The sequence below is a fragment of the Acomys russatus genome, chromosome 19, assembly GCF_903995435.1.
Source record: "Acomys russatus chromosome 19, mAcoRus1.1, whole genome shotgun sequence".
NCBI classification, from domain to species: Eukaryota; Metazoa; Chordata; class Mammalia; order Rodentia; family Muridae; genus Acomys; species Acomys russatus.
The window spans coordinates 39,794,113-39,816,041 of record NC_067155.1 but is presented as its reverse complement, the minus strand read 5'-3'; the positions used below and the strand labels follow the sequence as shown (position 1 = coordinate 39,816,041).

The 21,929-nt window shown below is 49.4% G+C and overlaps 1 protein-coding gene and 1 long non-coding RNA gene across 3 annotated transcripts; one reads left to right on the top strand and one right to left on the bottom strand.

Moving 5' to 3' along the window:
* Window positions 1-468: 468 nt before the first annotated feature.
* Window positions 469-11,638, bottom strand: LOC127203146 (mucin-17-like; the record flags this gene model as incomplete). The annotated part of the gene is made up of 11 exons (XM_051161949.1): window positions 469-604; window positions 2,271-2,350; window positions 3,275-3,372; window positions 3,566-3,727; window positions 4,590-4,752; window positions 5,033-5,098; window positions 6,154-6,302; window positions 7,549-7,607; window positions 7,929-8,050; window positions 9,018-9,209; window positions 11,509-11,638. Coding segments are annotated over 11 exons (1,263 nt in total), but the record flags the coding sequence as incomplete, so codon positions are not given.
* Window positions 11,639-11,757: 119 nt separating this feature from the next.
* LOC127203147 (uncharacterized) lies at window positions 11,758-15,553 on the top strand. 2 transcript variants are annotated; one of them, XR_007832367.1, is made up of 5 exons: window positions 11,758-11,843; window positions 11,880-11,915; window positions 12,060-12,095; window positions 12,132-12,167; window positions 15,410-15,431. It is a non-coding gene; the product is annotated as an uncharacterized LOC127203147 (long non-coding RNA). The 2 variants fall into 2 exon arrangements; XR_007832368.1 differs by lacking the exons at window positions 12,060-12,095; window positions 15,410-15,431 and adding an exon at window positions 15,518-15,553.
* Window positions 15,554-21,929: the final 6,376 nt, after the last annotated feature.

Here is a 21,929-nt window from a genome sequence, read left to right as displayed (position 1 = left end):
ATATGTATAATTAAAAACAAAGTAGATATTAAAAAATAATCATATAATTCTATTTACATAGGAAAAATTAGAATGTACTCAAAAATCTTTAATTATACCCAACCTCAAAGAGAATCTCAAAACTAAACAAGACCTTGTAAAGATAGGTGTTCTATGTTTTTTAAAAAAATCAGTGTTTTCCATGGAGATAGGATGTCATCTTTCATAGAAGAGAGTTTGGCAGATGGTAAAATGCAATCCAATGTTCAAGCAACCGTTAACAGCAACAGATAGGTGGGGGGGTACTGTCCTTGGTGCTGAATATGGGCCCAGGGCTAGGAGATCATCTCTGGACATGGGGTTCCGGGAGGCATTGCCTACCATCATGTCATGCCCACTGCAGTTTCCATCCTGCCTGAGCTTCTGGCATTGCTGACCTGTCTCTCTGGTATTCATTCTTGCTAACTACAGGGACTCCTTGGGGGAGTTCTCAAGGGAGGGTGTGTTCCATCATGCTTAGTCAAGCAGGGTTCTCTTTGCCCCATCTCCAGGGATCCATGCAAAACTGCTTTTGTGTTACTGTTTACAACGATGTCATGACTACCTGGGGCCGCTGAATCTGCATCTGAAAAGAGAAACAGAGCAGGTAAGAGGGCTGAACACAGGAGGAGTTTGTGGAGAACATGAGACTTGGGTCTACAGAAGCACTCAGGTGGAAATTTCTTTTTTAAAGTTATATTCTCTCTCCCTCCTTCTCTCCTTCCCTCCCTCCCTGCCCTTCACACACACATACACCCCACCCTCTCACACCCCCCACCCCACCCCACACCCCCGCCCGCTGCCAAGGCAGAGTTTCATTGTGCAGCCCTGAGTGTCCTGGAACTCACTTTGTAGACCAGACTGGTCTCAGACTCACAGAGATCCACCTGCCTCTGCCTCCCGAGTGCTGGAGTTAAAGGTGTACACTACCACTCAGTCTTTCTTTCTTTCTTTCTTTCTTTCTTTCTTTCTTCCTTCCTTCCTTCCTTCCTTCCTTTCTTTCTTTCTGATACAGAGTCTCACTATGTAGCCCTTGCTAGCTTGGATCTTACTCCATAAACCAGGCTAGCCTTGAACTCACAGAGGTCCATCTGCTTCTGTCTCCCTGTCTTCTGTGCTAGAACTAAAGATGTGTGCTACTGTGCTGGATCTACATTTTAGTGTGTGTGTGTGTGTGTGTGCGCGCATGCGTGCATATGGAGGTTGAAAACAATAAATGGGAACCAGTTTCCTTTTTCTACCACATGGGTCTTGGGGATTAAACTCCAGTCATCAGGCTTGAAGACAAGCTTCTTTACCCATGGAGCTATCTTGCCGGCCCTGAATTTGTATGTATGTATGTATGTATGTATTTACACAAACATGCTATATTCTTCCTTCCTGGCCAGTTGGCTTTAGTAATAACCTATCCAGGAGTTTGTCCCATCTTCACCCCAAGGCTTCTTCTCCTATCCTCAAATATTCTACATATTTGAATAGAAATGTCTGGAGACGGAGTCTCATGTAGCCCAGGCTAGCTTTAAACTCTTCCACTTCCCAAGTACTGGAGTGACAGGTGTGGCCCACCAGCTTATGAAAGGGTGGGGTGGAACACAGGGTCTTGAGCCTGCTAGGCAGGCACTCTACCAACTGAGCCACATGCCCAGCAGTAAACTGTAACTTTAAGCATCATATTGACTTGGTGATGGATACCCACAGTGCCAGCACTCAAGAGATGTGGGGCAGGAGGAGCACAAATTGGATGCCAGCTTGGGCTACGTAGTCAGACCCTATCTCAAAAAAAAATTTTTTTTTAATTATATTAAAAAGAGATTTATTGATTTTATTTTCTGTGCATGGGTGTTTGCCTACATGGATGTAAATGTTGGTGCATGCCTGGTGCCTATGGGCGTCCTATCCCCTGCTGTCAGATCCCCTGGAACTCCGAGTTGCTTGGCTGTGAACGAAACACACAGCAGCAGGTGGTGCTTCACCACTGGGCCATCTCTCCAGCCTCTCCCCCATGCCCACAAATTCACTTTAACTAGGGCATCAAGGGCACAGAAACAAACAGAGTCTGAAGCTGGGGAAAGTATCCACTTTCTCTCCCCCAACTCTTGCTCTCCCTGGTAGCAGCACTGCAATGTGCTCCAGAGACCCCTGCCTGGACCAGCACACCGTAGCTTTGGCCACAGAGAGGGTCCTGCCAGGTAGAAGGGACACTGGAGGGCTCAGGGCACAGGAGGCAGGCGTCTCATCCAGGTTGTTCTTACCTTTCCTTCAGGATTTATACGGTTTAGGGAGGGCTGGAAGTTGCTGTACACGGAGCCCAAGGGAACGTAGTTTTCTCGCTCTAAGGGAGGAGGAAGCACAAGGAAACAGATGTTTAGGGAGAAGACAATTGCTCACCAGCCCCATTGACGGGGGGCGGGGGCTCATCCCACCCCCATGAAACAAAACCAACAGGGAAGTGACAGACTGTTTAGATCGGTTGCTCCCCTATAGCTTCCTAGTGTAAGAACCTTAAAGCTATAGTCCGAGGTGTGTGTGGGTGGGTGTGGGGGGTATGCATGCCTAGAGTAACAACGCTCGAGAGGCAGAGGCAGGAGGATGGCAAGCTTGAGGTCAATGTGAGCCACACAGAGAGACTATATCTCAAAAAAAATGTAGACAAGACTGGGCTTGAACTTGAGAAACCCTCTTCCTTCAGCCTCCAGGCTGCTGGAATTATGGGCATCCACCACCAGACCGGCCTTTTTTTTTTTTTTTTTTTTAATCTTTTTGAGACAGGGTCTCTTGCATCTCAGGATGGCCTCAAATTCACTATGTGGCCAAGGATGACTTTGGCTCTTGATCGTCCTGTCTGCTGGGATTACACAGGTGCACTGCCACGTCTGATTTTCGTGATGCTGGAGATCAGACCTCATGTACACTGAGCAAAGTCTCCAACCTGCTGACTCGCATCCCCAGCCCTATTTCTAGAAATAATAATGCTTGAATTTAATGAAATATAATGTTAACCTCTTTTCTGAGAGGTAAGTCTCTTCTTCTTTTTGGTTTTTTTGTTTTGTTTTGTTTTGTTTGAGACAGGCTTTCTCTGTGTAGACCAGGCTGGCCTCAAACTCACAGTGATCCGCCTGCCTCTGCCTCTCGAGTGCTGGGATTAAAGGCATGGACCACCACAGCAGGCTGATGCCAGTCTCTTTCCCCAGTCTCCTACGTCTCCCACCCTTTCTCATCATTCTGAGTGTGAGCTCCACAGAGATTGCCAATATACCTTCATTGTGCTCAAAACCAACGTTGTAGCAGGCTCCAGGAGTTGTTCGGCCCTCCTCTTCACCCCACTTGTACATCTCGGACACTTTGGACCTTTGCCTATTGGTAGAAAACACCACAGAACCCAGTCATGATCACAGACTAGAGACAAGGACCCGAGATAAGACATAACTCTGCTTCCAGCCATGCACCGCACCGCACGGGTGCACCGGGGATGGAGATTGTGGAGGACAGAGGGTGCGGAGAAAGAGGAGGATTAGGAAGGCGAAGGAAGTGGCCGCCAGCGCCTTACCTTCGCGCCTCTCTTCTGAAGCGGATGGAAAACACAAACAGGATAACCAGGATCACCAGGAGCACTGCCACGCCGCCTCCCACGAGCCCGTACACTAGGCTTTTCTGGACGCCCCAGTCGCAGTTTTCTCCGCTGTACCAGTGAGTGTCTGTGGTCAAGCAGCTGAGAGAGGAGGAGACAGACGGGAGAGGGAACAGTCAGGCATGCTCTGGCCTCATGGGAACCTAGTAAGAGGTGAACTTTGAACGGAGTCCCGGAGTCCTGGAGTCCCGGAGTCCTAGAGTCCCGAGAAGATGAAAGGGTGGCAGCGGTCCAGGACCTAAGGCAGTTGCTCTAACCTCGAGTTCCCTTGCTGCGCACCCCAAGCCGGCCGGTCTATCTGCTCACTCAATGTTTTCATGGTTGAGTCCTATTTGCAAACACCCTCATTCTCAGTTTTGCTCCGCAGCCTGGGTTTCCTGCCCTCCCCCCTGCCCCAAGTTCTATGGGTATCCCTTTCCCGGCCCACCTCTTATCCAAGAAACTGTCCCAGAATAACCTGTCAGTCCTCTGCCTTGTGTGTGTGTGTGTGTGTGTGTGTGTGTGTGTGTGTGTGTGTGTGTGTGTCTTTCTACCATGTGGATCCCCGGGATTGAATTCAGGCCTAGCGGCAAGCACCTTTAGCACTTTACCCACCTCTCAGGCCCATGGGGCACGTGTTCTTTCTCTGAACAGGATGCCCTGTGTTCTCTGCTGGATCAGGGGCCTCCTGAATCTAGAGCATGGCTCATTCTGTCTTAGAGTTTCTCCTACCAGTTGGACAATTCCTGACCCACATCAGTGTACTCTGGAATGTGCCTTTAACATCCTCTCCCGTCCCCCCCCACATGCACACACACATACACACACACACACACACACACACACACACACATATACACACACACACACACACACACACACACGCACGCACAACTCAATCCTTTCATAACTGTGTACTTTCAAGAGATGCAGGAACAACCCTACAGGCAGAGTGGGTACTCACAGGCACTGGGGGCCACTCCGCTGCAGCTGGCATTTGCCATAGTTGCAGTTCCTGGAGATTTTGTAGCCTGTTGAGCAGGGCGTGACACAGTACAACTTATTGTCCTTTTCCTCCAGTGTGACAAACTTTGCAAAGTCCTCTCCAGCCTTCTCCTGGCATGCCTCTGAGGGGAACATGAAGAAAAGTTAAGAATTGGGAAGCCAGGCACACTGCCCAGTCAGGCTCCTGTCTGTCAGGCTCCTCCCTGCCAGGCTCCTCCCTGCCAGGCTCCTCCCTGCTAGGCTCCTCTCTTCCAGGCTCTGCCCTGCCTGGTTCCTCCCTGCCCACACCCTCCCTGCGCAACTCCTCTTTACCTGGCTCCTCCCTACCTCCTGGCCTGCTCCTCCCTGCCCCTCTTCTCCGTCCCTGGCCTTCCCCAGAACCATTCGCATCACATTACATACTTTTAGGATCCACAGTGAGTGAAAGGTTTTGTACCCGGGTGTCCTTTGGGTTGAAACACAGAGAAACTGTGAAGGAAACACACAGAACCCTTTAGCACCTTCAGTGCCTGTTGGAGAGGGGAAGGGCTGGGACACGACAGTGGTTTAGGTGTGACATGTTCTCTGCAAGCTTGTGTGTTTGGGTCCTTGGTTTCCAGATGATGATGATGCCGTCTGGGGAGGTTGTGGAACCTTTTAGGCATGGGGGTCTTCCCTGGGTCAATGTAGGAGCCAAGCTGGGTGGTTGTAGACTACGTCATTTTGGCCCAAGCCTTCTGCTTTGAAGGTTTGTTTATTTATTTATTTATTCATTTATTTATTTATTTGCTTTTAAGACAGAGTCTCACTGCATGTGTAGCTCTGCCTGTCCTGGAACTCAATATATGGCCAGGTTGGCCTTGAACTCACAGAGATCCGCCTGCCTCTAACTCTCCAAGGGCTGAGTTTAAAGATACCACCATGTAAAGCAGGTCAGGATTTCCAGAAGGAGCAGCAGACAGCAGGCTCTCACTAACACGGGGCTGCCTGCAGTAATGCTTTCCCGTCCAGGGGAGACTGTATCCCTGTGAACCAAGAGCCCAGACAAATCCTTCCTGTTTTGAGTTGTTTCTGCCAAGTTTGGCCACAGCACTTTTAACTAGTGAATGTGAAGGTAAAGACGACAGGAGGGGATGCCAGGCTCCTTCTCCTCCAGATGGCCACACTCAGGGCATCCTGTGGCTCCTCCTATGCCCACACCCACCTCTGCCCCAATCCCCACACTGCTCATTGTATTTAGAAGATTCACTCTGTAGCAAGCCATGGCGTTGCCTCAGCATCCAGCAGCCTCATCTGTCTCAGGTCCCCTTAATATTAACACTCTGCAGGAATCCTCCATCCTGTGCTGCTCTGTGCTCTACCATCCAAGGCTTTTTTGGAATGTGACAGGAATAAGAAGGCCCAGCTCAGGACACAGATCCCAGGGTCCCACAGTCTCCACCTGCCTTCCTTCACTGCACCTCACCTGTCTCAGGGTCAAGCATCAGGGAGGTGGAGTGATGAAGGGTGACTCTGAGGAGAGCTTCCTTCCAGGAGCACTTTACCTGAACAGTTCTTAGAGACTGGATCTTCTTTGGTTGCATTCACGGTTGTTTGCTCCACAGTTTTACTGATTTCCTCTAACACACTTTCATATTCTGGGGTGTATGTGGCCTTCAGGATGACATCATAATCCACCACGATACTGCCTTCCCTGGGGGAGGGAAGAGCGGTACCCTTGAGCATCCTCCTGTGGTCATCCCTGGGACTCTTCCTTTCCATCCCTTCCCCGAACAGGATCTGCCTCCTCTACAATCCTAGGAAGGGTTCCAGGCAAGAGGATTGAGGGCTTGAGGCTAATGTGGGCTATGTAGTGAGTTCAGGCTAGCCTAGAGTGCAGAGCAAGATTTTATCAGACAGGGACAAGGGAAGAGAGACGAGAGGAGGAGAGCAGAGAGATGAAGGGAGGAGGTGAGAAAGGACGAGAGAGAGGAGGAGAGATGAGAGAGAGAGAGGAGACGAGAGGGAGAGGAGAGCGCGGCGAGAGAGGAGAGGGGGAGGGGGCGGAGCGAGGAGAGAGGGGGAGGGCGCGAGAGGCGAGAGAGGGAGCGGAGGGAGAGGAGGGAGAGGAGAGGAGAGAGGAGAGTGAGGAGAGCGAGGACGGAAAAAGAGAGAGAAAGAGATAGAGAGGACAGAGGAAAGAGAGGATAAGGAGAGATAGGCGACAGAGAGAGAGGAGACAGAGAGGAGAGACGAATAGAGCAAGCACATACAACAGAGGACACACAGAAACAAACCATTACACACATACGTGTGCTGGGGAGCCCTGGAGAGAGAGCTCAGCTTCCTAATGGAGCCTCTGCTGTATAAACATGAGGAACTGAATTGAGGCACTCATGCAAAAGATGCCTTTCATGTTTGCATCTGTAACTCTGGCTCCAGGGAGAACACAGACTGATGGATCTCTTGATCTTGGCCAGTAAGCCTAGCTGAATTGATGAACCCTGGGCTAAGTAAGAGACCCAGTCATTAGAAGTAGGGTGGAGAGAGATCGAAGAAGGCACCCAGTGTGGATGGACCTCTGGCTTCCACATGCATTCATGCACATACGCACACACATATACACAGACACACAGACACAGACAGACAGACAGACAGACAGACAGACAGACACACACACACACACACACACACACACACACACACACACAAATTTGGATAGGCAAAGAGATAGCAAAGATAGTACACAGGAAAACAAAAATGCACAAGGACCCAGGATCTCGGACTACGAGGCTTCCACAGCTGTAAGCACAGAAAGGTTACTATTCAAGCTCCAACCACCCATGTTCCTGCATAACGCCCATTGTGGGGTAACACAGGCAGCCCCCCAAATGGCCTCTGTAATCATGACCATTGTTCCCACACAAAAGGCAGCCTTCCTTCCTGACCCAGGTACTCACCTCAGGCTTCGGATGATAACCCCTTCATATCCCTGGATCCCTTTATAAATTGAATCCATCTGCAAGACAAGGCAGTGTGTCATCCCAGAGGCCCCACCTCGGGGATTTTTTTATGGGGTATCAGTCCTCCCATATCCTCATCCCACCTGCCAGTGACATGGAGACCAAATAGAAATTTCCCTTGTCAGGAGACCAGGCCTGTCCTGGTACCCTCTTGCAGCTCCCAGGCAAATCTTGCTTCCCAGCCCTCCCTCATGTGCCCTGGGAAAGCTGAGAGGAACACACATGGAATATACTCAGCTGCTGTCTTAACCCCTCCACCCTCCTCCCAGAGGGTAAGAGGGGGGCTGAATAGCCCTTGGGGTGGTCTCCAGGGTTACCTGTTCTGTGAATGTCTTATTGAAGACCTTGAATGCCTCGGATGTTCTGTTATTCAGCTCTTCGCTGTAGTTTCGACCGGTTATTTTTACGGTCACTTCCATGGTGGCAGAGATATTCTTCTCTAACGGGGACAGACAGGAGTAGTGACCATTGAGATGGTCAGACACCTACCAATGAAACTCTCACCCCCTGAAAGCCCACCCCGGACTCAAGGAGTGACACAGGCCTCCTCCAACCTACAGTCCCCTAGAGGAAGCGGGACACACTCTACTCCTTAGCGTCTATGGATGGCAACTTGACAGATCTAGAAGGCAAACACTTGCAAGCACTTTGCCAACCGAGCCGTCTCTCCAGCCTTTGATTCTGTTTTATTCTTATATTTATTCTCTTATTTGTCTGTGGAGTGGGGTGTGTGGAGGTCAGAGGACAGCTTGGGGGAGCCAGTTCTTGCCTTCCATCATGTGGGTTGAGGAATTGAAGGCCCCCCCCCTGTCTCTCTTGGTTTTTAGAGACAGGGTTACTCTGTGTAGCCTTGGCTGTCCTGGTCTCGTTTTGTAGTCCAGGCTGGCCTGGAACTCACAGTGATCCGCCTGCCTCTGCCTCCCAAGTGCTGGGATTACAGGCGTGTGCCACCATGCCTGGCTGGAACTGAACTCTCGTCTTCAGGCTTGGCTCCAAGAGCCATCCTGCCTGCCTCTGTTTTTTGTTTGTTTGTTTATTGTTTTTTTTTTTTCATCTAAAAATGATTTTTAATGTTGTTGCCACTAGGTAAAAGTACAATATGGGGTGACTGGAGTGTGTGACTTTTGTAGGGGACTGGAGTTCAGTTCCCAGCACCTCTGTCAGGCAGCTTACAATCACATTAACTCAAGTTCTAGGTGATCCGCCACTTTCTTCTGACCTCTGTCGGTGCCTACACATGTGGCACATGCATTTGCATGTGCACACATACATAAATAAATCTTTTTAAAAATACGGGGCTGTAAGAGGTAGGACAAGGGCAGGTGCCTGATGGGTACTTTTTTTGTTTGGTACTGGGAAGGGAGAGCTCTGCCCGCACTTTGTAGTCTTACTGAATTTTCACTTACCTATCTCAATGTTATCCACGTCCTCACACCTTGGCCCATGGAAGAGGCCGGTGCATTGACATTTGAGCCCGTCCCACAAGCCTCCATTCTGGCAGATGACAACAGGGACTCTCTTCTCACAGAACTTCCCCGAGAAACCATTGGGGCAGAGGCAGACCTGACCTGTCCAGTTCCCTCCGTTCTGGCAGTTCACTGCAAGAGACAGATCTAGCACTCAGGTTTGCATAGCATGTTACAACGTGACGTGGTTCTGACCCCGCTGCCCCTCACTCCCTCCTTCCTGGCTCCCCCCTTCCTTATTTTTCTTTCTTTCTTTCTTCTCACTTTCCCTCTCTCAATGCCTACTTTCTGAGACGGTTTTTCACTATGTAGTACTTCCGGCTGGCTTTGAACTCGTAATCCTCTCGCTTCAGCCTCCCGAGTCCTTGGATTAGAGGCCAGGAATGTGCCACCATGTCTGGTCTACACCCAGAGCCCCTGTGTAATCAGACATTCCAACAAGACCCTATATCCACAGGACACTCAGCATCACCCTCATTGCACAGACAGAAGAAGGTAGGCGGAGTCCCGTTCAAGCGTCCAGACCCTGTCTCCGAGCCCAGTTTGCATCACATCAACTGTGAAGTAAGTGACGTATTGGAAGCAGAGACAGAGATTGAGTGGGCTGGGGCAGCTCACCAGTGGAGGTTCCACCAAGGGTGAGAATGGCTGTTATCACCAGAGCATGGAGCTTGAGGGAGTTGATGTCGCTTAGCTAGCTAGGCAGTACTTACACATAGCTCATGATCTGTGGAGACCAGCTTGAAAAGCTAAAATTCTTTTCTCCTTGTCTTATTTATTTAATGCAGTGTGTGTGTGTATTTGTGTGTGTAGGACAGGTTGATATGTGTGTGTGTGTGTGTAGGATAGAGGTTGATGTGTACATGTGTGTGTGTATAGATTGATGTGTGTATGTCTGTGTGTGTGTGTGTGCATGGGTGTATAGGACAGGTTGATGTGTACATGTGTGAGTGTGTGTGTGAGTGTGTGTGTGTAGGATAGAGGTTGGTGTGTGTGTGCATGTGTACATAGCACGGGTTGATGTGTACATGTGTGAGTGTGTGTGAGTGTGTGTGTGTGTGTGTAGGACAGAGGTTGGTGTGTGTGTGTGCATGGGTGTATAGGACAGGTTGATGTGTACATGTGTGAGTGTGTGTGTAGGATGGGTTGGTGTGTGTGTGTGTGTGTGTGTGTGTGTGTGTGTGTGTGTGTGTATAGCCCAGTGACTCTCAAGGATCCTTCTGCATCTGCCTTCCGAGTACCAGGATTGCAGATGCGCTCTAGCCTGCTCATCTTTTTACCTGGGATGTGGAGTTCTGGGTTCAGGGACAGATCCTTGCACGGCCAGCACTTTACTGACTGAGCCATCTTCCCAAGCCTCATTCATTCACCGCTTACTTGTTCATCTATCCATTCATTTTGGGGGCCTCTCTCCCTCCCCGCCCCCTCCTCCTTATCTAGTTTGGGCTACACTGGAACTCACTATGTGGCCCAGATTGTCCTCAAATTATCAATCTTCCTGCCTCAGCCTCCTGTGTGGGTGGATTGTAGGCTCCAGCCACCACTTGTGCATGAGCTAATGTTTTGGAGCATTTAAGTCGGTATAATATTGAATGCATATAGAAGGACCTTTCTCAATTTGGAGGGGGACTAGAAAGAACACCTCACATAATGACCTGCAAAATTTATACAAAATATAATATACAACACATATAACAGGACAGGAATACACTGCAAGGTAACAGAGGGTGCACTGGAGCCGGTACCATCGAAACCAGAGTGAGTCTTGTGGAAGAACGAAAGGATGGAATTTGGGAGGGCACAGAGTTCTTCATAGGCATTGACATAGTGTTCAGAGACATAAAAAAAAAAAAAAATGGCAGATGGTGGTGGAAGACAGGAGCCAAGGCACTTGTGGTTGTAACTGGCTGGTGGGCAATATAAAGTGTGTGTGTGTGTGTGTGTGCGCACGTGTGTCTGTGTGTGTGTGTGTGTACATGTGAGTGTGTGTGTGTGAGACAGAAGATGGAAAACCTCCCATGAAAAAGACAAAACATTAAAAAGGAAAGGAGGAACATTGGAGTGTATGTTGGGAATGTAGAGACGATGAGGTATATAATGAATATGAGTTAAAACAAAAAAAGATGCTCTGAGATGTAAAAAAAATAAAAAGGCGCAAACAAAAACAGAACAGATAATTGAGCTTGGAAATACACCTAAAAACAGAAGGTGACCAGGATTTTAAAAATTGAAAAATAAAAATGATATAAGAGGAACTATTGAAAAAAGCATTGAAGATTTAGTAAATAGATACCTGCTATATAGACGGGAAAGAAAATTTAAAATAACAGTCATATAATACCACTAGGTGAAACAAACATGAAAAATCAGAAACACAACCCCAGAAAAAAATTAAAGGTACACAAAATCTTACCGAAAGTAGTGCTGACACGAGAGGAGGTCGTGGCTTCAGATGTAGTGGTGGACACATGGGTAGTGGGGGAATCAGTGGTAGTTGTACTTAGAGGGGTGCTGGTAATGTCTGTGGTAGTTTCTGTGACTGCGGTGGAGGTGACGTCTGTAGTTGTTTCTGTGACAGGGGTGGAGGTGACGTCTGTAGTAGTTTCTGTGACAGGAGTGGAGGTAATGTCTGTGGTAGTTTCTGTGACAGGGGTAGAGGTGACGTCTATGGTAGTATCTGTGACAGGGGTGGAGGTGACGTCTGTAGTAGTTTCTGTGACTGGGGTGGAGGTGACGTCTGTAGTTGTTTCTGTGACAGGGGTGGAGGTGAAGTCTGTAGTTGTTTCTGTGACTGGGGTGGAGGTGACGTCTGTAGTTGTTTCTGTGACAGGGGTGGAGGTGACGTCTGTAGTAGTTTCTGTGACAGGAGAGGAGGTAATGTCTGTGGTAGTTTCTGTGACAGGGGTAGAGGTGACGTCTATGGTAGTATCTGTGACAGGGGTGGAGGGACGTCTGTAGTAGTTTTCTGTGACTGGGGTGGAGGTGACGTCTGTAGTTGTTTCTGTGACAGGGGTGGAGGTGAAGTCTGTAGTTGTTTCTGTGACTGGGGTGGAGGTGACGTCTGTAGTTGTTTCTGTGACAGGGGTGGAGGTGACGTCTGTAGTAGTTTCTGTGACAGGAGTGGAGGTAATGTCTATGGTAGTTTCTGTGACAGGGGTAGAGGTGACATCTGTGGTAGTTTCTGTGACTGGGGTGGAGGTGACATCTGTAGTTGTTTCGGTGACAGGAGTGGATGTGACATCTGTAGTAGTTTCTGTGACTGGGGTGGAGGTGACATCTGTGGTAGTTTCTGTGACAGGGGTGAAGGTGACGTCTGTGGTAGTTTCTGTGACAGGGGTGGAGGTGACGTCTGTGGTAGTTTCTGTGACAGGGGTGGAGGTGACATCTGTGGTAGTTTCTGTGACTGGGGTGGAGGTGATGTCTGTGGTAGTTTCTGTGACTGGGGTGGAGGGGTGACATCTGTAGTTGTTTCTGTGACTGGGGTGGAGGTGACGTCTGTGGTAGTCTCTGTGACAGGGGTGGAGGTGACGACTGTGGTAGTCTCTGTGACTGGGGTGGAGGTGACGTCTGTAGTAGTTTCTGTGACAGGAGTGGAGGTGATGTCTGTAGTAGTTTCTGTGACAGGGGTGGAGGTGATGTCTGTAGTAGTTTCTGTGACTGGGGTGGAGGTGACGTCTGTAGTTGTTTCTGTGACTGGGGTGGAGGTGACGTCTGTGGTAGTCTCTGTGACTGGGGTGGAGGTGACGTCTGTAGTAGTTTCTATGACTGGGGTGGAGGTGACGTCTGTAGTTCTTTCGGTGACAGGGGTGGAGGTGACATCTGTGGTAGTTTCTGTGAAAGGAGTGGAGGTGACGTCTGTGGTAGTTTCTGTGACAGGGGTGGAGGTGACGTCTGTGGTAGTTTCTGTGACAGGGGTAGAGGTGACGTCTGTAGTAGTTTCTGTGAAAGGAGTGGAGGGGATGTCTGTGGTAGTTTCTGTAACAGGGGTAGAGGTGATGTCTGTAGTAGTTTCTGTGACTGGGGTGGAGGTGACATCTGTAGTTGTTTCTGTGACTGGGGTGGAGGTGACGACTGTGGTAGTCTCTGTGACTGGGGTGGAGGTGACGTCTGTAGTAGTTTCTGTGACAGGGGTAGAGGTGACGTCTGTGGTAGTTTCTGTGACAGGGGTGGAGGTGACGTCTGTAGTAGTTTCTGTGACAGGGGTGGAGGTGACTTCTGTAGTACTTTCAGTTAGAGGGGTGGAGGTGACATCTGTAGTTGTTTCCGTGACAGAAGTGGAGGTGACGTCTGTGGTAGTTTCTGTGACTGGGGTGGAGGAGATGTCTGTAGTTCTTTCGGTGACAGGGGTGGAGGTGACATCTGTGGTAGTTTCTGTGACAGGGGTGGAGGTGACGTCTGTAGTAGTTTCTGTGACAGGAGTGGAGGTGATGTCTGTGGTAGTTTCTGTGACAGGGGTAGAGGTGACGTCTGTGGTAGTTTCTGTGACAGGGGTGGAGGTGACGTCTGAAGTAGTTTCTGTGACTGGGGTGGAGGTGACATCTGTAGTTCTTTCGGTGACAGGGGTGGAGGTGACATCTGTGGTAGTTTCTGTGACAGGGGTGGAGGTGACGTCTGTAGTAGTTTCTGTGACAGGAGTGGAGGTGATGTCTGTGGTAGTTTCTGTGACAGGAGTAGAGGTGACGTCTGTGGTAGTTTCTGTGACAGGGGTGGAGGTGATGTCTGTGGTAGTTTCTGGGACTGGGGTAAAGGTGACATCTGTAGTTGTTTCGGTGACAGGAGTGGATGTGACATCTGTAGTAGTTTCTGTGACTGGGGTGGAGGTGACGTCTGTGGTAGTTTCTGTGACAGGGGTGGAGGTGACGTCTGTGGTAGTTTCTGTGACAGGGGTGGAGGTGACGTCTGTAGTAGTTTCTGTGACAGGGGTGGAGGTGACGTCTGTGGTAGTTTCTGTGACAGGGGTGGAGGTGATGTCTGTGGTAGTTTCTGTGACAGGGGTGGAGGTGACATCTGTAGTTGTTTCTGTGACTGGGGTGGAGGTGACGTCTGTGGTAGTTTCTGTGACAGGGGTGGAGGTGACGTCTGTAGTAGTTTCTGTGACTGGGGTGGAGGTGACGTCTGTAGTAGTTTCTGTGACAGGAGTGGAGGTGATGTCTGTAGTAGTTTCTGTGACAGGAGTGGAGGTGACGACTGTGGTAGTCTCTGTGACTGGGGTGGAGGTGACGTCTGTAGTAGTTTCTGTGACTGGGGTGGAGGTGACGTCTGTAGTTCTTTCGGTGACAGGGGTGGAGGTGACATCTGTGGTAGTTTCTGTGAAAGGAGTGGAGGTAATGTCTGTGGTAGTTTCTGTGACAGGGGTGGAGGTGACGTCTGTGGTAGTTTCTGTGACAGGGGTAGAGGTGACGTCTGTAGTAGTTTCTGTGACAGGAGTGGAGGTGATGTCTGTGGTAGTTGCTGTAACAGGGGTAGAGGTGATGTCTGTAGTAGTTTCTGTGACTGGGGTGGAGGTGACATCTGTAGTTGTTTCTGTGACTGGGGTGGAGGTGATGTCTGTAGTTCTTTCGGTGACAGGGGTGGAGGTGACATCTGTGGTAGTTTCTGTGACAGGGGTAGAGGTGACTTCTGTAGTACTTTCAGTTAGAGGGGTGGAGGTGACATCTGTAGTTGTTTCCGTGACAGAAGTGGAGGTGACGTCTGTGGTAGTTTCTGTGACAGGGGTGGAGGTGACGTCTGAAGTAGTTTCTGTGACTGGGGTGGAGGTGACGTCTGTAGTTCTTTCGGTGACAGGGGTGGAGGTGACATCTGTGGTAGTTTCTGTGACAGGGGTGGAGGTGACGTCTGTAGTAGTTTCTGTGACAGGAGTGGAGGTGATGTCTGTGGTAGTTTCTGTGACAGGGGTAGAGGTGACGTCTGTGGTAGTTTCTGTGACAGGGGTGGAGGTGACGTCTGAAGTAGTTTCTGTGACTGGGGTGGAGGTGACGTCTGTAGTTCTTTCGGTGACAGGGGTGGAGGTGACATCTGTGGTAGTTTCTGTGACAGGGGTGGAGGTGACGTCTGTAGTAGTTTCTGTGACAGGAGTGGAGGTGATGTCTGTGGTAGTTTCTGTGACAGGGGTAGAGGTGACGTCTGTGGTAGTTCCTGTGACAGGGGTGGAGGTGATGTCTGTAGTAGTTTCTGTGACAGGGGTGGAGGTGACATCTGTGGTAGTTTCTGTGACTGGGGTGGAGGTGATGTCTGTGGTAGTTTCTGTGACCGGGGTGGAGGTGATGTCTGTAGTAGTTTCTGTGACTGGGGTGGAGGTGACATCTGTAGTTGTTTCTGTGACTGGGGTGGAGGTGACCTCTGTAGTAGTTTCTGCGACTGGGGTGGAGGTGACGTCTGTAGTAGTTTCTGTGACAGGAGTGGAGGTGATGTCTGTGGTAGTTTCTGTGACAGGGGTGGAGGTGACCTCTGTAGTAGTTTCTGTGACAGGGGTGAAGGTGATGTCTGTGGTAGTTTCTGTGACAGGGGTGGAGGTGACATCTGAAGTAGTTTCTGTGACTGGGGTGGAGGTGACGTCTGTAGTTGTTTCTGTGAAAGGAGTGGAGGTAATGTCTGTGGTAGTTTCTGTGACAGGGGTAGAGGTGACGTCTGTGGTAGTTTCTGTGACAGGGGTGGAGGTGACCTCTGTAGTAGTTTCTGCGACTGGGGTGGAGGTGACGTCTGTAGTAGTTTCTGTGACAGGAGTGGAGGTGATGTCTGTGGTAGTTTCTGTGACAGGGGTGGAGGTGACATCTGTAGTAGTTTCTGTGACAGGGGTGGAGGTGACATCTGTGGTAGTTTCTGTGACAGGGGTGGAGGTGATGTCTGTAGTAGTTTCTGTGACTGGGGTGGAGGTGACATCTGTGGTAGTTTCTGTGACTGGGGTAGAGGTGGTGTCTGTGGTAGTTTTCTGTGACAGGGGTGGAGGTGATGTCTGTAGTACTTTCTGTGACTGGGGTGGAGGTGACATCTGTGGTAGTTTCTGTAACAGGGGTAGAGGTGACGTCTCTGGTAGTTTCTGTGATAGGGGTGGATGTGACGTCTGTAGTAGTTTCTGTGACAGGGGTGGAGGTGACTTCTGTAGTTCTTTCAGTTAGAGGGGTGGAGGTGACATCTGTAGTTGTATTTGTGACAGAGGTGGAGGTGAAGTCTGTGGTAGTTTCTGTGACAGGGGTGGATGTGGCATCTGTAGTAGTTTCTGTGACTGGGGTGGAGGTGACGTCTGTAGTTGTTTCTGTGAAAGGAGTGGAGGTAATGTCTGTGGTAGTTTCTGTGACAGGGGTAGAGGTGACGTCTGTGGTAGTTTCTGTGACAGGGGTGGAGGTGACCTCTGTAGTAGTTTCTGCGACTGGGCTGGAGGTGACATCGGTAGTAGTTTCTGTGACTGGGGTGGAGGTGACGTCTGTAGTAGTTTCTGTGACAGGATTGGAGGTGATGTCTGTAGTAGTTTCTGTGACAGGGGTAGAGGTGACGTCTCTGGTGGTTTCTGTGACTGGGGTGGAGGTGACGTCCGTAGTTATTTCGGTGACAGGAGTGGAGGTGACGTCTGTAGTAGTTTCTGTGACAGGGATGGAGGTGACATCAGTGGTAGTTTCTGTGACAGGAGTGGAGGTGATATCTGTGGTAGTTTCTGTGACAGGGGTGGAGGTGACATCTGTAGTAGTTTCAGTTAGAGGGGTGGAGGTGACGTCTGTAGTACTTTCAGTTAGAGGGGTGGAGGTGACATCTGTAGTTGTTTCCGGGACAGAGGTGGAGGTGACATCTGTGGTAGTTTCTGTGACAGGGGTGGAGGTGCCATCTGTAGTAGTTGCTGTGACAGGGGTGGAGGTGACGTCTGTGGTAGTTTCTGTGACAGAGGTGGAGGTGACATCTGTGGTAGTTTCTGTGACAGGGGTGGATATGATGTCTGTGGTAGTTTCTGTGACAGGGGTGGAGGTGACGTCTGTAGTAGTTTCTGTGACAGGGGTGGAGGTGACATCTGTGGTAGTTTTTGTGACAGGGGTGGAGGTGACGTCTGTAGTTGTTTCTGTGAAAGGAGTGGAGGTAATGTCTGTGGTAGTTTCTGTGACAGGGGTAGAGGTGACATCTGTGGTAATTTCTGTGACAGGGGTGGAGGTGACCTCTGTAGTAGTTTCTGCGACTGGGCTGGAGGTGACATCGGTAGTAGTTTCTGTGACTGGGGTGGAGGTGACGTCTTTAGTAGTTTCTGTGACAGGATTGGAGGTGATGTCTGTAGTAGTTTCTGTGACAGGGGTAGAGGTGACGTCTCTGGTGGTTTCTGTGACTGGGGTGGAGGTGACGTCCGTAGTTATTTCGGTGACAGGAGTGGAGGTGACGTCTGTAGTAGTTTCTGTGACAGGGATGGAGGTGACATCAGTGGTAGTTTTCTGTGACAGGAGTGGAGGTGATATCTGTGGTAGTTTCTGTGACAGGGGTGGAGGTGACATCTGTAGTAGTTTCAGTTAGAGGGGTGGAGGTGACGTCTGTAGTACTTTCAGTTAGAGGGGTGGAGGTGACATCTGTAGTTGTTTCCGGGACAGAGGTGGAGGTGACATCTGTGGTAGTTTCTGTGACAGGGGTGGAGGTGCCATCTGTAGTAGTTGCTGTGACAGGGGTGGAGGTGACGTCTGTGGTAGTTTCTGTGACAGAGGTGGAGGTGACATCTGTGGTAGTTTCTGTGACAGGGGTGGATATGATGTCTGTGGTAGTTTCTGTGACAGGGGTGGAGGTGACGTCTGTAGTAGTTTCTGTGACAGGGGTGGAGGTGACATCTGTGGTAGTTTTTGTGACAGGGGTGGAGGTGACGTCTGTAGTAATTTCAGTTAGAGGGGTGGAGGTGACATCTGTGGTTTTTTCCGTGACAGAGGTGGAGGTGACATCTGTGGTAGTTTCTGTGACAGGGGTGGAGGTGACCTCTGAAAAAGTTTCTGTGACTGGGGTGGAGGTGACGTCTGTAGTTGTTTCGGTGACAGGGGTGGAGGTGACGTCTCTAGTAGTTTCTGTGACAGGAGTGGAGGTGATGTCTGTTGTAGTTTCTGTGACAGGGGTAGAAGTGACGTCTGTGGTAGTTTCTGTGACTGGGGTGGAGATGACGTCTGTAGTAGTTTCTGTGACTGGGCTGGAGGTGACGTCTGTAGTAGTTTCTGTGACAGGGGTGGTGGTGACATCTGTGGTAGTTTCTGTGATGGGTGTGGAGGTGATATCTGTGGTAGTTTCTGTGACAGGGGTAGCGGTGACGTGTGTGGTAGTTTCTGTGACAGGGGTGGAGCTGACATCTGTAGTAGTTTCTGTGACAGGGGTAGAGGTGACGTCTGTGGTAGTTTCTGTGACAGGAGTGGAGGTGACGTCTGTAGTTGTTTCTATTACAGGAGTGGAGGTGACGTCTGTAGTAGTTTCTGTTAGAGGGGAGGAGGTGACGTCTGTAGTTGTTTCGGTGACCGGGGTGGAGGTGACTTCTGTGGTAGTTTCTGTGACAGTGGTGGAGGTAACGTCTGTGGTAGTTTCTGTGACAGGGGTGGAGGTTACGCCTGTAGTAGTTTCTGTGACAGGGATGGAGCTGACATCTGTAGTTGGTTCTGTTACAGGGGTGGAGGTGACGTCTCTAGTTGTTTCAGTGACAGAGGTGGAGGTGACGTCTGTGGTAGTTTCTGTGACAGGGGTGGAGGTGACGTCTGTGGTAGTTTCTGTGACAGGGGTAGAGGTGACGTCTGTAGTTGTTTCTGTGACAGGAGTGGAGGTGACGTCTGTGGTAGTTTCTGTGACAGGGGTGGAGGTGACGTCTGTGGTAGTTTCTGTGACAGGGGTGGAGGTGACGTCTGTAGTTGTTTCTGTGACAGGAGTGGAGGTGACCTCTGTGGTAGTTTCTGTGACAGTGGTGGAGGTAGCATCTGTAGTTGTTTCTGTGACAGGGGTGGAGGTGACATCTGTAGTAGTTTCTGTTAGAGGGGAGGAGGTGACGTCTGTAGTTGTTTCGGTCACCGGGGTGGAGGTGACCTCTGTGGTAGTTTCTGTGACAGTGGTGGAGGTGACGTCTGTGGTAGTTTCTGTGACAGGGGTGGAGGTGACATCTGTAGTAGTTTCCGTGACAGGTGTAGAGGTGACGCCTGTAGTAGTTTCTGTGACAAGGGTGGAGCTGACATCTGTAGTTGGTTCTGTTACAGGGGTGGAGATGACGTCTCTAGTTGTTTCAGTGACAGAGGTGGAGGTGACGTCTGTGGTAGTTTCTGTGACAGGGGTGGAGGTGACGTCTGTGGTAGTTTCTGTGACAGGGGTAGAGGTGACGTCTGTAGTTGTTTCTGTGACAGGAGTGGAGGTGACGTCTGTGGTACTTTCTGTGACAGGGGTGGAGGTGACGTCTGTGGTAGTTTCTGTGACAGGGGTGGAGGTGACGTCTGTAGTTGTTTCTGTGACAGGAGTGGAGGTGACCTCTGTGGTAGTTTCTGTGACAGTGGTGGAGGTAGCATCTGTAGTTGTTTCTGTGACAGGGGTGGAGGTGACATCTGTAGTAGTTTCTGTTAGAGGGGAGGAGGTGACGTCTGTAGTTGTTTCGGTCACCGGGGTGGAGGTGACCTCTGTGGTAGTTTCTGTGACAGAGGTGGAGGTGACGTCTGTGGTAGTTTCTGTGACAGGGGTGGAGGTGACATCTGTAGTAGTTTCCGTGACAGGTGTAGAGGTGACGCCTGTAGTAGTTTCTGTGACAAGGGTGGAGCTGACATCTGTAGTTGGTTCTGTTACAGGGGTGGAGGTGACGTCTGTAGTAGTTTCTTTGACAGGGGTGTAGGTGACGTCTGTAGTTGTTTCTGTGACAGGAGTGGAGGTGACCTCTGTGGTAGTTTCTGTGACAGTGGTGGAGGTAGCATCTGTAGTTGTTTCTGTGACAGGGGTGGAGGTGACATCTGTAGTAGTTTCTGTTAGAGGGGAGGAGGTGACGTCTGTAGTTGTTTCGGTGACCGGGGTGGAGGTGACCTCTGTGGTAGTTTCTGTGACAGTGGTGGAGGTGACGTCTGTGGTAGTTTCTGTGACAGGGGTGGAGGTGACATCTGTAGTAGTTTCTGTGACAGGTGTGGAGGTGACGCCTGTAGTAGTTTCTGTGACAGGGGTGGAGCTGACATCTGTAGTTGGTGTTGTTACAGGGGTGGAGGTGACGTCTGTACTTGTTTCAGTGACAGGGGTGGAGGTGACGTCTGTGGTAGTTTCTGTGACAGGGGTGGAGGTGACGTCTGCAGTAGTTTCTGTGACAGGGGTGGAGGTGAGGTCTGTAGTTGTTTCTGTGACAGGGCTGGACGTGACGTCTGTAATAGTTTCTGTGACAGGGGTGGAGGTGATGTCTGTATTGTCCCTTGTTTTGTTATCCGTTTCCATTAAGGCCGTGCTTTCCAGGGTTTTCTTTCCTGAAGGATGGTTTACACATTGTTAATGTAATGTTTCGTGTAATTGTTTCGAAGCATTCATCAATGCAGAGATATTTCAACCATATTTCACACCTTTTTTTAACCCTGCAGTAAATTCTACACATTTATCCTAAGACATTGTTTAATTTTATTATGTACATAGTTTGTTCAGCTTTGTAGAACACCTGTGATTATCTGAGTTCCTTGTTTTGTGTCCTGTTCCTTGGTTCTCATTCAGTTTTACAATCATTTGCCTTGCTTTCCTGTCATGAAGCTCCATTTTTTTCCTTTAGTAACGCTTTCAGCCTCTAATACATTTCTCTTCATACTGAAAGGTGTTCTCTTTTATTTCTGTTATTGTCACCCCATTTTCTGAAGTGTTTTTTTTTTGCTATTGAATATTAATGTGGTACTGTAATTGTTTTCTTGTGTTGTTATCTTTCTTTTCCACTCGTCTACCTGAATTATCTTGGGGTCTGGTTACACATCTATTGAGCCTGTATATCAAGCGCAGATGATCTTTTCTAGGAGATAGCACTCTCTTCTAGTCTTGGGGTCCCATGGTCTATTCTCTAGTTTGTATTTTCTGTTTGTTTGTTTGTTGTTTTCTTTATTTTTGCTTTTGGTTGTAACAACCTACTTGGGCCTACTTCCTATGTCATTAGGTTCTATGTGTTTCCTCCTACCCTACTTGTCTGTTTTTCTTTTTAATTCTGCATCTTTCGTTTGTCCTATGCATGGCTTCAGCAGTCACAATCTGTATACTCTGGTGTCTTTTGTATCCCATCTTGATTACTCCTTGTTTTTGCGAATGGGGCTCTTTCACAATGGCTATGCTGTGGCCTTGCCTCATCTGTTTGTTTGTTTGTTTGTTTGTTTACATATGTTAGACTTATATGGGATGAGAAATTTCAATTGAGAGAATACGTTTATCAGATTATTGTAGGCATATGTTTATAGACTTTTATTTCCTTTTCTACCTTTCCTTTCTTTTAATTTGAGGCAGGATGTTATATTGTATCTGTGGCTGGACCTGAACTCACAGAAATTCACCTGTTTTTGCCTCCCAAGTGACACAATTAAGAAATGTTTCCACCTCAATTTGCTTTTGATGTTATATTCTTGTTTAATGACTGACGGCTGAGATTCCAGCCCACTGTAGGTGTGGCTCCCTTTTTAAAAGAGTGCTCCTGGGTAGAATAAGAAAGCAGAAGCAGCAGCTCTCCTCCAGAACCACTGCTTCCGGGTCCTGCCTCCAGGTTCCTGCCCTGAAATTCCTGCCGTGGCTTCCCAGTTGTCCTTTTGGATGAGAATGCTGTCCCCAGGGCTTTCATGTTTGAATGCTTCTCAAATGGCAGCCACAGACAAGGTGGAGGAGATGTGTCATTGGAGATGGGCTTTGACGTTTCAAAAGACACACACTGTTCCCAAAGCGTCTCTCTCT